This window comes from Staurois parvus, unplaced genomic scaffold (genome assembly GCF_062004578.1).
Source record: "Staurois parvus isolate SC_StPar_1 unplaced genomic scaffold, SC_StPar_1.0 ptg000468l, whole genome shotgun sequence".
In the NCBI taxonomy this organism is placed as follows: Eukaryota; Metazoa; Chordata; class Amphibia; order Anura; family Ranidae; genus Staurois; species Staurois parvus.
The window spans coordinates 2,132,023-2,146,203 of NW_028318264.1; the positions used below are offsets into that span (position 1 = coordinate 2,132,023).

Sequence of the window (14,181 nt, forward strand, 5' to 3'; positions counted from 1 at the left end):
GTGGAGAGACACAGAATCCAAGTTGCCTGAGTCCCAGAGTGAAGTTTCCACAATCGGTGATGATTTGGGGAGCCATGTCATCTGCTGGTATTTGGTCCACTGTGTTTTATCAAGTCCCAAGTCAGCGCAGCCCTCTACCAGGAAATTCTGGAGCACTTCATGCTTCCCTCTGCTGACCAACATTATGCAGATGCTGAATTCATTTTCCAGCAGGACTTGCCACCTGCCCACACTGTCAAATGTACCAAATAGCTGGTTTAATGATCATGGTATCACTGTGCATGATTGGCCAGCAAATTCGCCTGACCTACACCCCATAGAGAATTTATAGGGTATTGTCAAGAGGAAAATGAGACACCAGACTCAACAATGCAGACGAGCTGGAAGCTGCTGTCAAAGCAACTTGGGTTTCCATAACACCTTAGCAGAGCCACAGGCTGATCACCTCCATGCCACGCCGTATTGATGCAGTAATTCATGCAAAAGGAGCCCCGACCAAGTATTGAGTGCATACTATACATGGACATACTCTTCAGTAAGCCAACATTTTCTGTATTAAAAATCTTCTTTTTTTTTTTTTTTTTTTATTGGTCTTATGTAATATTCTAGTTTTCTGAGTTGCTGAATTTTGAGTTTTCACTAGCTGTAAGTCGTAATCATCAAAAAAAAAGGGAAGGCTTGAAGTATATCTCTCTCTCTCTGTTTAATGCATCTTTATAATATGAGTTTCACTTTTTGAATTGAATGACTGAAATAAACTTTTTGATGATATACTAATTTATTGAGATACACCTGTATAGTGGCAGCAGACTCTAAAGAAAGACAGATACTTTATGCTCTTTTGTTGCTTTGACTTTCTTCTGAGTTGCTGGGAGATTCTTTTGCATTCCTTTTTATAGGGTAGAAAAGAAATTCAGATGCCATTACCTGTACACAAGCCTCAACAATAATTTTTCTATTTTTTTTTTTTTTTTTTTTGGCACTACAGATGGGAATAGTGGCTGGAGGTGCCCCGCTTGTCAAAATGTCTCCTCTCGGGCTCCAAGTACTTATACCTGCTTTTGTGGTAAGTGTGACTTCATCTCCTGATTGAGTATGTTGTAATTTTGTTTACTTGTATCACAAACCATTCTGTCTGCTTCAGGAAAAGTAAATTACCCAGAGTGGAACAGAAATGAAATTCCCCATAGCTGTGGGGAGCTCTGTGGAAAGAAGCGCTCCGGCCTTGATTGCCCTCACACCTGCAACATGTAAGACCTTGTGTTTTTTTTTTTTTTTAAGATAGAGATATATATCATACATACATACATACATACATACATACATACATACATTTGAAAAAGGGGGGATGGTTACTCTTAAGAGCTGTAATTCCTAAACCCCTCCTCCAATTTGGATGTACAGACCCACAAAGTAAACCTGAGAGTGTGCACTTTCAGCCCATATCCATTATATAACTATAGCTTGAATATAATTTGGTAAATACCTGAAAAAAACTAAAATTGTGCCTGTGTCCAAATATATATGGACCTAAAATAGAGATATATATATATATATATATATATATATATATATATATATATATATATATATATATATATATATATATATATATCTCAATCATACAGATTTCAAGTTATCGTCTCGAGGAAGTATGTTTATGCGTGTAAGAATGTTTATCTTACCACTGTGTGCGTATTTTCAAGTGTTATCTTCATGTGTTTCTGTCTACGTCTGTATTTGTTACATGCAAAAATCTGGCCATTACTAGGCAAAATACGTTTTTTGTGAAAAAGATGTTAAAACATTCAGGTTATAATTTTAAATATACAGATTGAAAGCATAGCTATTGTTGAATTTTTGCTGATTTAATTTTTTTTTTTTTGGGGGGGAAGGTGAATACAGCACCAAACATATTAGTTACCTTTAATTTTTGGCAATCTACATTTTATTGTCACACAATGCAACATTTTGTGACTGGGCTAGGGGGATACTGTAATTTCTTCTGCTTCTCCTCCATTTGTGTTATATTGTGGGACAATAATAGAATGAATTCTGTGATTGACAGATGGGGCAGGTGAGCGGTCCTCTTGGCTGTCACTATTAACTCCTGCACCACTTGAAGATTGTCCCTCTTTGCAGTAAGCAGCCTTGTAGGCCGTCTGCATTCCTGGAGTAGACAGTTGGCAGGTGGACTTTTTCCGTTAGCGCCTAGATGTGGTGGGAATTCCAGATGTAGATCTGTTGGCATCCTTCTTCAACAAAAGGATGGACAGGTTTATGGCCAGGATCAGGAATCCAAAGGCCTTTGCAGTGGGCACACTGTTGATTCCAAGGGATCACTTCTTCTGTCTGATATACATTTTCTCTCCCTTCCAACTCTTTCTTGAATTCTTCGCAGGATTGAGATGGAGGGTATTCCGGTGATCTTGGTAGCAAAAAATTTGCACAGGAGGACTAGGTACTCTGACGTTCTCCAGTTGCTGGGCGGCACTCCCTGTGGTCACTTTCGGGTGGACCAGATCTGCTGTAATAAGGACTGGTCTAACATACTGCTCCACAGTCACTAGCATTGTTCTCATGTGCAAAAATCTGGTACTTACGAGTGCCCATAGTCCAGCACTATCTTCCTGCAGCTGTAAGAAAAAAAATCTAAGTGTTAGGGGGCAGGGTGGAGAGGTGGAATAGTGGCACTTTTGAGTAAAGTTCCAGTTTTAAGGTCTCCTCATTCACACAAGATATTTTATTCCATGCCCCATGCAGGACTATGTTTACTGGCTAGACTGGATTGTAAGCTCGAAAGAGCAGTGCCCTCGATCCCCTCATGTTTTGCATTGTATTGGTATTGTTCTGTCACATGTTCTGTCCCCCTTTGTAATGTACAGCGCTGAGCGAACTATTGGCGCTTTATAAATATTGTATAATAATAATAATAATACTGGCAAAGGGAAGTACAGGTGTTGGGTGCATCACCGTGCCGGCAGTCCCATAGCTCTCAATTGGGGCGTAGAATAAAATGCCCCTCTGTGAGCACGGCTTAAAGAATTACAGTGATTGCTTTGAGAAATAAACCTGCTTTGCTAAGTTAAAATTTGACTCCGAGAATATATATCTAGACTGTTGTAGAATAATACTGCTGATTTGTGTGTGTTCAGCCAACATGAACAACATAGTAGATTTACAAGCTGGACTTTTATAAACGAATGTATTTGATGCACCCTCTGTTCAGATGGTGATTGGTCAAAGTTGCATACAGCAAGCTTGTTTTTGAAGGTGTGAGCTCTGGTGCTGTCATCCTTCTCCTTCATTCAAGATGTAGTGGTTTACTAACCTGGAAGAATGCGCGTAGCGAATGCCATTGATTCACTATCATTGTAGACTAGTGGAGTATGCTTATGGATGTCAGTGTGAAATTTTGCACCTTCAAAAAGCAAATGACAACTGCAGTGACAGTTCACAGGTTTATGTTCCAACAGGTTCCTGTTAATATGGGGAAGTTTAGTTGAATTTCACTTGAGGCACTGATCATACAAATGGCTATCTATTGTGTAACTATTTTTAATCATTAAACGTTTGTATTTGCTATTTTTTTTCTTTTTCAGCCTCTGTCACCCAGGACCTTGCCCCTCCTGTCCTGCCTATGTGACAAAGGCCTGTGAATGTGGTAGAACCAGGTAAGTGTGCCAGCTCATGTCTGATGTAGTAAATGTTGACTCATGAGGATCGTTTGCCTGTGGCTTAATGTTTTTGTTTAAGGCTTTAGAATTTACAGCACAAATTTACTAAGACTGTGATACAAACAACCATTTTAAACCTCATGTTGCTCCTAATAGTCCCCATTGACTGAATGCTAAATCGCCTTGGCTTCTTGAAACTCCTGTGGTAACATTAGACTTTTTTCACATGTGTTTTTTGCTTTGTGACAGATTCCCCTAAAGCCAAAGTTATTTATTTATTTTTTTTGTACAGTTTCAGTCACACTTGCCTGTAATGCCTACTGTTAAACTCTTCCCTTTTACTGGTGCCAGATTCCCCTCTCACACTTGTGAATTTCCCTCCTTTGTTAACAAAACTCCTTACATTGTTTTCCCAAAATACAACTTGTTCTGCTAATGGGGGAGGGAACTCTCATTTATCTGCCTCTCCTCCATTCCCAGAACGTGTTAATGTCTGCAGAAACAATACAAGGAGTTTTTGTTAATGGGAGAAAGGTGAGGGATAGGAGGGTGAACATCGGGACTCCTTCTCACAGCCATGAATCTGACTTTCACACTGACACTTGTGTAGCGTCACGTCGAAATTCTAAAAAGTTTCACAAACACCTCTTTTTATGAATGGTACTGATTTATGTCTTTTGGATCAGTTGAGATCAAAGCTCTGTCTTGCATTTAGTGACATTCAGAATAAAAAAAAAACCCCAAACATTTATACTCTTGTGGATGGAGCATCATTCTGATGCATTAGGCTCCCACTGCCTCTACACCGAAAACTGTTAGTCGCCTGCTCTCTGCTCTGCCCCTCCAGAGCTCACTTGAGCGCTTGGCTATGGAGGGAGTGGGAGCAGCTGGCTCAGGATCTCAGAAGCTGAGCCAGCTGCTGGTCCAAGCATCTGGTTGGCTCCCAACATTAAAGTTGGGATCTCTTCAGGGCCTGGACTGGCTGAATATGGGTCACATGAGTGCAGAATGAGGTGCACTCCTGTGATCCCCAGGAGAAGCCGCACCAAAGGAGCTTTGGCCCTTCTTCTTTAGGCTGTTACAAGTAAAGCATATTTACAATGTGGTACTGCTGAACATGAAGTAGAGCCTGCATCTATAATGAAGAAATACGTTTTGCTTCCATGTACTGTACATTTAGAATTAAACACTACAATGGATTAACATGTTGGTGTGATTTAGTATGGTGCAAAAAATGATGGCTTCTCAGCTGTACTTTACTCTGTTAACCCATTTGTTATATGCTTTTTGATGTTGACATATATTTATGATTTTAAAACTTATAGAATGGATTGTTCCAGTGTAAATGAAGTATACCAGGGACTTTGGTGATGTGCGCGAAGCTCCCAACTGTCCCTTATTTGTAAACAATATTTTTGTCCCTGTTTCTGCTTTAAATGTCATTTTTTAGATCTGATATTTTAAACCTGAAAAAAAACTTTACTTTTTAAATGCAGAAAGTGTTTTTATTTTATTACAAAAATTTTTAAACACTAGGAAAATTTCATCTTCCCTGTCTTATTATGGGGGGGGGGGGCGGCGGTTGCTCTCCAAACTGGAAGATTTCCCTTCTTTTCCTAACCTACTGTCAACACAAAATGTTGAATTTTCCCATACTATCAGTCCTGGTAACAATGGTTCAAGAGACTCAATCGCTCCCATGCGGAAACAGCAATGAAAATCTGACTATTCAAAGCTTTGAAAAAAAATAAATTGGTTTAGATACACAATAAAGCATATCTAATCCCGAAAACAAAAATGTATTAATTAAAATTTTCAGACCCAAGATGTAGTGGCTAATTAGTTTATTCTTTTTCTTCATGTTTTTCTCTTTATGTTCACCTGGTAATCTAGCAGATAACATGCTTTCTGCCCTAGGATACTACATTTATTCATCTATTGTACCTATAGTAGAAGCTCTGGTTCCCACACAGGCTAGCTTTGTTTTACAGTCCTTCCAATACCTGAGGGCTGATGGGATTGGTCATTTACAAAGGAAAAATTAAGTTGGTTGTGCTTTCATATCTGAGGAAGTGGAATGGACACCATTTCTGGCAAGTTCAACAGGTACTTTTTTGTACTTGTTGAAAATTTGCTTAGCCTGAAAACCGAAAATGAATGCAACCACCACTTCTAGTGGCTGCAAAATACTACATTTTATGAACTTGAGTCTAGTTTATCGATTTAAAAAATTTTTTTTTTTTTTGTGCATTCTGCATTCATTTGATATGGCCCACATAATGCAGGATGTGGCAAGAATTCTTTGCCCAAATATTTTGTGCTAGAAAATGTCTCTTCTTCCCTTCTCAGAAAGTTGAGTACCTGTGTGTTAAAGCACAATAAAATCAATTCTTCTTGCTGGAAAGTGATTGTATATCTCACAAATTGGTTGTTGGTACTTTGAGTTTATTAAAGCGGAGTTCCAGCTGAAAAAAAAAAGTCAGCAGCTACAAAAACTGTAGCTGCTGACTTTTAAAATACAGTCACTTACCTGTCCCTCGGTCCAGCGGTGTCCTCACCACTGCTGGTTTCACCAGCTGTCTTCTCTCCTTGGTGCTGACATCTTTAGTGTCGGCACCCGGCTCTGACAGCTTGCGGCTTCACAGCCGGGTGCCTACTGCGCATGCGCAAGAAGCGCTGCGCTTTTGTGAATGACCTTGTAGTTTTCTGGGACCTGTCACGTGTACCAGAAGACTATGGGGAGGGGGGGGGGGGGGGAGGACAACTTTGGCTTCCGATCGACTAGGTGATCGAAGTAAAAGTGGGTACCTGTCAAATTCGGGTACCCGCTCCCCAAAGGTGCCAATCCTTAATGGAGAGCGGTGGACAAAGCATTAAAGCGGAACTTCCCCTTTTGGGCGGAGCTCCGCTTTAAGGTTTTACTTGGTAGCTTGACACATGGGGGTTTATTTACTAAAGCTGGAGAGTCCAAAATCAGACTCCCTTCTGCATAGAAACCAATCAGCTTCTAACCTCAGCTTGTTCAATGAAGCTTTGGCAATGAAACCTGGAAGCTGATTGGTTTCTATGCAGAAGGGAGTCTGATTTTGGACTCTCCAGCTTTAGTAAATAAACCCCATGAAGTCTGTTATTGATTTTTATTTGTGCTACACAGATCAAATAGAAATGCCTATCACTTGATGATAATTACTGATCTATACTGTTTTCTTGATTTGACCACATGGATTAGCAACATAGCTGTAGCATCTGAGACAACTGTTGTCTACTAATAATGCCAAAAGAGGCTGCTTTATTTGCTTCCTGCTCCCTCCATTGGAGGTAATTAATGAAACAAATCGTTTTTCACCATTGCAATAACATCAGTTGAGCTGTACTGCTTTAATTCAGCATCATGTCAAATATGTTTTCATAGTAATTTCAGCTGCACTCCTCCAACTTAATGACCATATGGAGTGTATGTGCATTTGTTTCTCTTGGCATCCTGGCAATGACATATGACAGTGTAATGAGTAATATGGAAATGTAATTAAGATTTGTGTTGTCAATTCTGTGAACAAACCTTGATACATGTGAAGTGTATTTCAATTGTAAAAAGCTTATTATGTTATGTTAACTTTTTCTTTCAAGTTCTCAACAGTTGGCCCCATTGTGTTCATTAGAGAAATGATTGTGTTCAAACGTGGTATTGAGAGATCTATAATGAACAAATGGCAGCCACCCCAACCTATAACTGGTCTTTGCAATAAGGAGCTCATGGAAAGGCCACGTATGTCAAAAAACAAACAAGAATTCCCAGCTTACTTACCAGCCTGCAACAAACCAAATTACTTTGTCTAACAATTCACGTTAAAATAAGGGGTTTAGTTTACACACATTTATATATGTGTAAGCTGCAGAGATCTATCTATTTCTTTTTTTGGACACAAGCAGAAAAAAAAAATAGTTGACTAGCCAGGTATAGACCTTCCCAATCCTAATATGCTTACATTTTTTGCTGGGGTCCTAGGACAGATGTTTTTGCTGCTGAATACGGTTTACCCATTTTACTAGCCTTTATTTTCCACAAGATTATTTTACATTTTTGTCTGAGCTGTGGAACAGCCTCCTGCTGAGACCCAATCTCTGGGGCTCACTCTGAGTAAGCCTATGGATTGGGCAGGGATGACCTGGAATTTGAGCACTGGGCTTTGTGGCATTTTTCAGACCGGTGTGTACAGTGTCAGTAAGGCACAGAGTGCATCCCGTGGTACAGTCTCTGGTGAGTCCCTGTATGAATAGGCCTCTGGAAGTGGCAAAGATCACCAGGTATGTCATCTTCAGACACCGCTCTCCTTTTGTGGCTTTTTCCAGACCTTTTGTACTGTTGATTAGCTGCAAAGGGTTCTCCAGGACCAGAGCTGTGGCACAGCTTCTGTTGTGACCCAGTCTCTGCAATCTCACTCTGAGTGAGTCTGTATTTGTGATTCTTATATCCTGACATGTGACTTTGGTCAGTAGGCTATTCTCTGTCCTTCAGGTACTCTATTAGTAACCTTGCGGAGTGCTTTCCAGTTCTAGAGGAAATTAGAGAAATTATTTTTAGGCATGACAGTCTCTCAAAGTTTTAGTATGGCTGGTTAGGATTCAGTACAGATAGCCACTTCAACGTTTTGACCATTGGACGCAATTAATCTAAGGAAGCACCTTTCATCGCTTCTACTGCAGCTTTTCTGCGCAGGTTGATTCATCCAGTTTCCAATATTGTTCCACTGGCCACGTATAGTGGCCACCTATGACCCTCTTTAGTACCAGTTGCGTGGATTTGTAAGTTTGTGGGGCCTTGTCTTTCTTTGAGCATAGTTTACTAGTAACTTGTACTTTTTTCTTTGAAAAGTCTAAGAAGAGCCTACCTTTTGGCCATAGTGGGCTTTTCTCTCATAGTGCCTAAGGCTCCTTGTCACCATCTCTGATTCAGAATCGGAGCGTTTGCCTGTGAAACTGTATTAGAGCAAGTTTCCTATAATTCAGATATACAGTTTTCATTCTGATTTAAAGCACTGTGCTATATTATACATCTAGGGGATTACCTTGTGCCAGTTATGGGGTCTTTTGGAGCCTGTGCTGCCGCAAAGATCATCCCCATACACTCAGTACTTAAACTATTCCTCTATGAAGACTGGGAACACCCCAGGCAATCACAGCTTATTTCTGACACTGTACATTCAAATGGGCATTGCCAGAATCTAGGACACTGAATTTTCTCAGTCAGCATCTATTAATGCAGGCCATAGATGGGTCGAAAATCGGCCAATTTTTCGGCCGAAAATAAAATCGGCCAATTTTCGGATAGTTAGTGGGCTAATTGTTCGGCCATTTTTCGGTATTTTGGCAGATTTTTTTTATCGGTAAAGTTGGAAAAAAATCGGCCGATTTTCGCGGCAATTATGGGCAAATCGGCCGATCTTTTTACCGATAAAAAAAATCTGCGCATGAGCAGTGACCTGCAAGAGGAAGACAAAAATAAGATGAAGAAGAAGAGGATGAAGAGGAAGAAGAAGAGGATGAAGATGAAGAAGAAGAGGATGAAGATGAAGAAGAAGAGGATGAAGATGAAGAAGAAGAGGATGAAGAAGAAGAGGATGAAGAAGAAGAGGATGAAGAAGAAGAAGAGGATAGAGGAGGATGAAGAGGATAGAGGAGGATGAAGAGGATAGAGGAGGATGAAGAGGATAGAGGAGGATGAAGAGGATAGAGGAGGATGAAGAGGATAGAGGAGGATGAAGAGGATAGAGGAGGATGAAGAGGATAGAGGAGGATGAAGAGGATAGAGGAGGATGAAGAGGATAGAGGAGGAGGATGAAGAGGAGGAGGAGGAGGATGAAGAGGAGGAGGAGGAGGATGAAGAGGAGGAGGAGGAGGATGAAGAGGAGGAGGAGGAGGATGAAGAGGAGGAGGAGGAGGATGAAGAGGAGGAGGAGGAGGAGGATGAAGATGAAGAGGAAGAAGAGGAATTCCAGTCCGGCAAAAAGTGTCCCTGCGGAGAGCTCCGCTATTTCTTTGACAGTTCCTTGACATTTATAGCGGTTGCAACAATGTATCTATTTGTTTCTGAATAAAAACATCTGTATCCTAAATGGATACAAATAGATACATTGTTGCAACCGCTATAAATGTCAAAGAAATAGCGGAGCTCTCTGCAGGGACACTTTTTGCCGGCTGTAGACGGGATGAAAATCGGACAATTTTTTTTTTTTACCGTTCCTGGTAACGTCGGATGCTTGAACGACCAATTTTTTTGTTTTTTTAAAGACAAATCGGCCGGTTTTCTCCCCATCTATGGCCTGTATAAGAATAGTAACTTAATGTGATTGATTGTAAAGCCACTGACTGTGTTCCTGTGAGACACCAGTCCCAGCCATCCCATGTGGACAACTGCACTCCTGAAACCACAGGAACTCTTTTTGTTCTCCTTTAGTGTATGTGAACGAGCACTTTCAAAGGGCGTATTTCACTTCTTCACTCTTATCACTGTTTTCAGAGACCTTGAAATGCCAGGATAGTGCAAACACCCCCCCCCAATGATCCCATTTTGGGAAGTAGTTTGTGTCATACCAGTAGGCTAGGCTTGCTTGGCTTATAGCAATAGGGACTACTATAGATGACGCAACACAAAACCATATTCCCTAACCACCTGTGAAGAGGCAACCATTGTAATAAACTGGTTTTGATACAATTGGTTAATTGATACACAAGATACAGTGTCCGCTACATAAACGGTACAAATATTGAAAATGTCTCACACATGGTATTGCAATACTTGGGAGGTATAGCAGAGTTTGTTTTGGTGTGAAATTCTAAGTATGCCAATGCTGTATGTGAAAAATATTTTATTAAATTGATCATTTCATTTTCATTCTGCATTTTCTAAGACCTTATGGCAAAATTAAGTCTTCAAAAGACTCGCCATGCCTTTTAAAATTGCCTTGGAGTGTTTATTCTCCAAATTGTGGTTATTTTGTGGGTGTTTGTCCTGTCCTTTTTCTTTCTTTTCTTTTTTAATTTTTTTTTTATGTGTTTTGAAATGAACAGACCTTGCTATTGTCGTTTTTTTTTTTTTTTTTTTTTTTTTTTTTCTAAATCATATTTTATTTTGTTTTAATGGTATAAAAAAACATAAGTTCAACAAGGTCATACAAACTACAGTCACATAACAAAAGCATGACAACATGTTAGCTATACAGACGAACATTGACTTTGGGCTATAAACTTATCTCACGGAATGGACAGAAAAGCATTTCCTTTAGATACCAAATGAGACCAGGACCAGATTGTACCCCTGAGTAGTCAGAATAATAGGATAACCGAGTTAATCGTACCAATTCACCAATCAATCATCAAATATCACCAATTACATCAATTAGCCAGTGAGTTTCAGAACGCTTGAGAAAGTCGAAAGATTGTCCATGTTACCCAAGTAAAATTATATCTCTCTAATTTTGTCGTATTCTAAGGCAACTAAGGGTTCAAGATGCATAATTATATAAAATTCAGTAACCCATTCAATTTTTTTGGTGTGCTTTGTGTACCCTTTTGTGGAAGTATTTCTAATTCTAATTTTTTTTTTCTCAACTAACAGCAGCTCTTCTAATAACCGTGTGTCCTCCTTGCAGCCAGTCCGTTCGCTGTGGGCAGTCTTCAACCTTGCACTGTGCAAATGTGTGTGGAAATCCGTTGAACTGTGGGGAGCACAACTGCAATCAGGTGTGCCATGCTGGGAAATGCCAGCCATGCCAGCAAATTATACATCAAGGTAAGAGCCTTAGGCTGCTTTTCTGAAATCCCTTTTATATTTTTCCATTAACAAAGAAATACCAATAGAAACAACATGGACAGAGTGAGGGATTTGATTCTGCTATTATCTTGTAATGACTGAAATCACATACTACCATGTGTTATTTCTTTGAGTACCATCAAATAAAAGTTAATTGTTTTAATTTTTTTGCATAATGTAACCATTTTATATATTTCTAATAAAGGAGTTTCTATGGCAACAGAACATTTAAAAGCATGTAATTTTTTTTTAATAGTCATTATTGTGTCAATTTTTTAACACGCGTAAGAATCTACTTCATACAAAGGATTTTCTTTTATCCCTTTGTTATTTATATGCAAATCTGTGTCTTCTTAGGCTTTGACCATTTAAATTCCAACTATTAAAGACCACCCCACTGAATATGCTGTGTTTTGACTTAAATATTCAAATGCATAAGAATTACATAATCTGTGCCCAATTTGGATACTATCTGTCTGGTCAGGAGATTAATTTGATGTCCTTGTTCCATCCAGACTTCAGCAAACAGACTCCCCTTTTGAAAAATGTGCTGTTGACCTTGTTGGCTCTGTTTAGTTAAAAGCCTTTTATTTAACCCCACAATAATAAAAATGAGTTGCCTGTGGTCTGTGCTGTGTATATATAGACCTTCTCACTGTTTTGTTTATGCCCCTATCGGTTAGGTGAGACATTATTTGGTCAGTCAAATTTGTTTTCTTATGTGTTACAACAATAATTTTCTATGGGTAGCTTTAAAAGCCAAGTTCACCTTTTGGAACCTGTTATATGTCACCCCCCTGCCCCCTTCCATGTTTAAGGTGGGTTTGAGGCTCCTGCAGCGAGTTCCTCCAATCCCCCCTCAGTGTGATAGCAGGTGGGGCATCTTCTCTCCGCAACTGCTGTCACTTTTTGAAAGGATCGCGCCCTTGTGGAGTTTCACGGTTTCCCTGTGAATTTACTACAAGTACTCTCTTCCACTGCGGCTGATAGTTCTGAATGAACTGCAAGGGTGCTAGTGAGCTCTCTGGTAGTTCACTCGCAAGCTTTCAAACAGCTCAGAGCTTGCCTGCAGTAGCCTGACATTACACAACTGATCCACTGATCCTGGGTGCAATGCTTTCCAGACTCCTGCAGGAAAAAATAAAGGCACTTTTTTTCTGCAAAAATATGTGCATTTATTAGTTTTTCTGGAGAGATGAACTTATTTAAAGCTGAAGTCTAAGCAAAGCTCAAATTAAAAAAAAACCAAAAAAAAATAAATGAAATGCATATGAGAGTACTTCTCTGCTCTTTCTGCTCTCCCCTCCTATCAGAATGTTACTTGTCAGTGTATTTGCATTTAGTGAACTTGATTTGGTTTAGAGTGCTCGCCTTTCTTTCCCATTTTTGGTGTTGCTGTATGGGGGATTACAAGAAGTTGATATTTTAAGGGTAAGTTCACCTTTTTACAAAATGTGAAAAGGTGAACTAACCAAAACCCTGCAGACCCCACTGAACATAGTGACCATGATGCCCCGTGCCACCAGTTCAGTGGCCCGCAATACACAGCTCCAGAGTGTCGGTCAATCCTTGCAAAGGCAAGTGCTCATTGATTGGTTCATCCATGTGACCAGTGAGAATCGTTTCTTTTTTGTAGGCCATCTTATGGGAATGTAGAAGCCTCAGATGTGCTACTCATTGGTTAGTATGGTCATGGGGCACCAATGAGCGCTTACCATTATGAGCATTAAGATGGGCACTAACTCTTGGGCTCTGTATTGTGGTGTACAGACTGCTATATCAGCAGCATAAAGCATCATGGCTGCTATGTGCAGTGGGCTGACCAATATATTTGGAGTTAGTTCACCTTTTAATTTTTTGTGAAAAGATGAACTTGTCCTTTAATTCAAATCCAACTCTTTAGTCAGTAGATTTCTTTCTCCTGGTACAGTGGCATCTTGATGCCATGTAGCTCCATCTCACTCTGCTTTATGAACAAGCCCAGAAACTAGCACATAAAGGGGGAGATTTACTAAAACTGGAGCGCTCAGAATCTGGTGCATCTGTGCATGGTAGCCAATCTGCTTCTAACCTCCACTTGTTCAGTCAAGCTTTGGCAATAAAACCTTGAAGCTGATTGGTTTCTATGCAGAAGTGAGCCTGATATTGCACTCTCCAGCTTTAATAAATAAACCCCACAGTGGACTAACAGCTGCTGCTGACTTCCTCTGTCAAACCACATTGTGTGCAATAAGCCATTTTGGGAGACAGAACAATGCTGTCAAATTCTATCCACCAGGGAAGCATTTTGAATGTTATGCAAAGGACAAAGAAACAGGTTGACTTGGCATGATTATACACAGGATAATTGCTAGCAGAAAAAAACATAGACATAAGCCACAGCAGCCATTATCTACTGCAAAAATGTGGGTACAAAAGAGAATTCATGTAGAATCGACTTGTATACTATCCAGGGAAATAAAATGTTTTTTTCTTTCTCTTGCTTGAGGTCGAGTTGAGATAGATAAGTTGTGCACACAGAAGAAAAACACAAAAAATACCAAAAAAGCTTCCTGATGCCAAATCCTAATGACAAGAAGAAAAAGAAACCAAACTCCTAGGTACGGCAAAGGCATTGGATTCTTTGGGCACAGCAAGAGACCACACAGTAAAATACATATAACCATGTATTGACATAAGAGTCATATATTCATG

The 14,181-nt window shown here is 39.8% G+C and overlaps 1 protein-coding gene across 1 annotated transcript in view; it reads left to right on the forward strand.

Annotated features, from left to right (window-relative positions):
- The window catches only part of NFX1 (nuclear transcription factor, X-box binding 1), a 144,025-nt gene that overhangs the window by 41,767 nt on the left and 88,077 nt on the right, over window positions 1–14,181 (forward strand). The window contains exons 4-7 of the mRNA XM_089689047.1: window positions 989–1,066; window positions 1,145–1,250; window positions 3,603–3,674; window positions 11,327–11,466. Coding sequence (XP_089545173.1) covers window positions 989–1,066; window positions 1,145–1,250; window positions 3,603–3,674; window positions 11,327–11,466 — 396 coding nt within the window. The remainder of the gene's footprint in view (window positions 1–988; window positions 1,067–1,144; window positions 1,251–3,602; window positions 3,675–11,326; window positions 11,467–14,181) is intronic.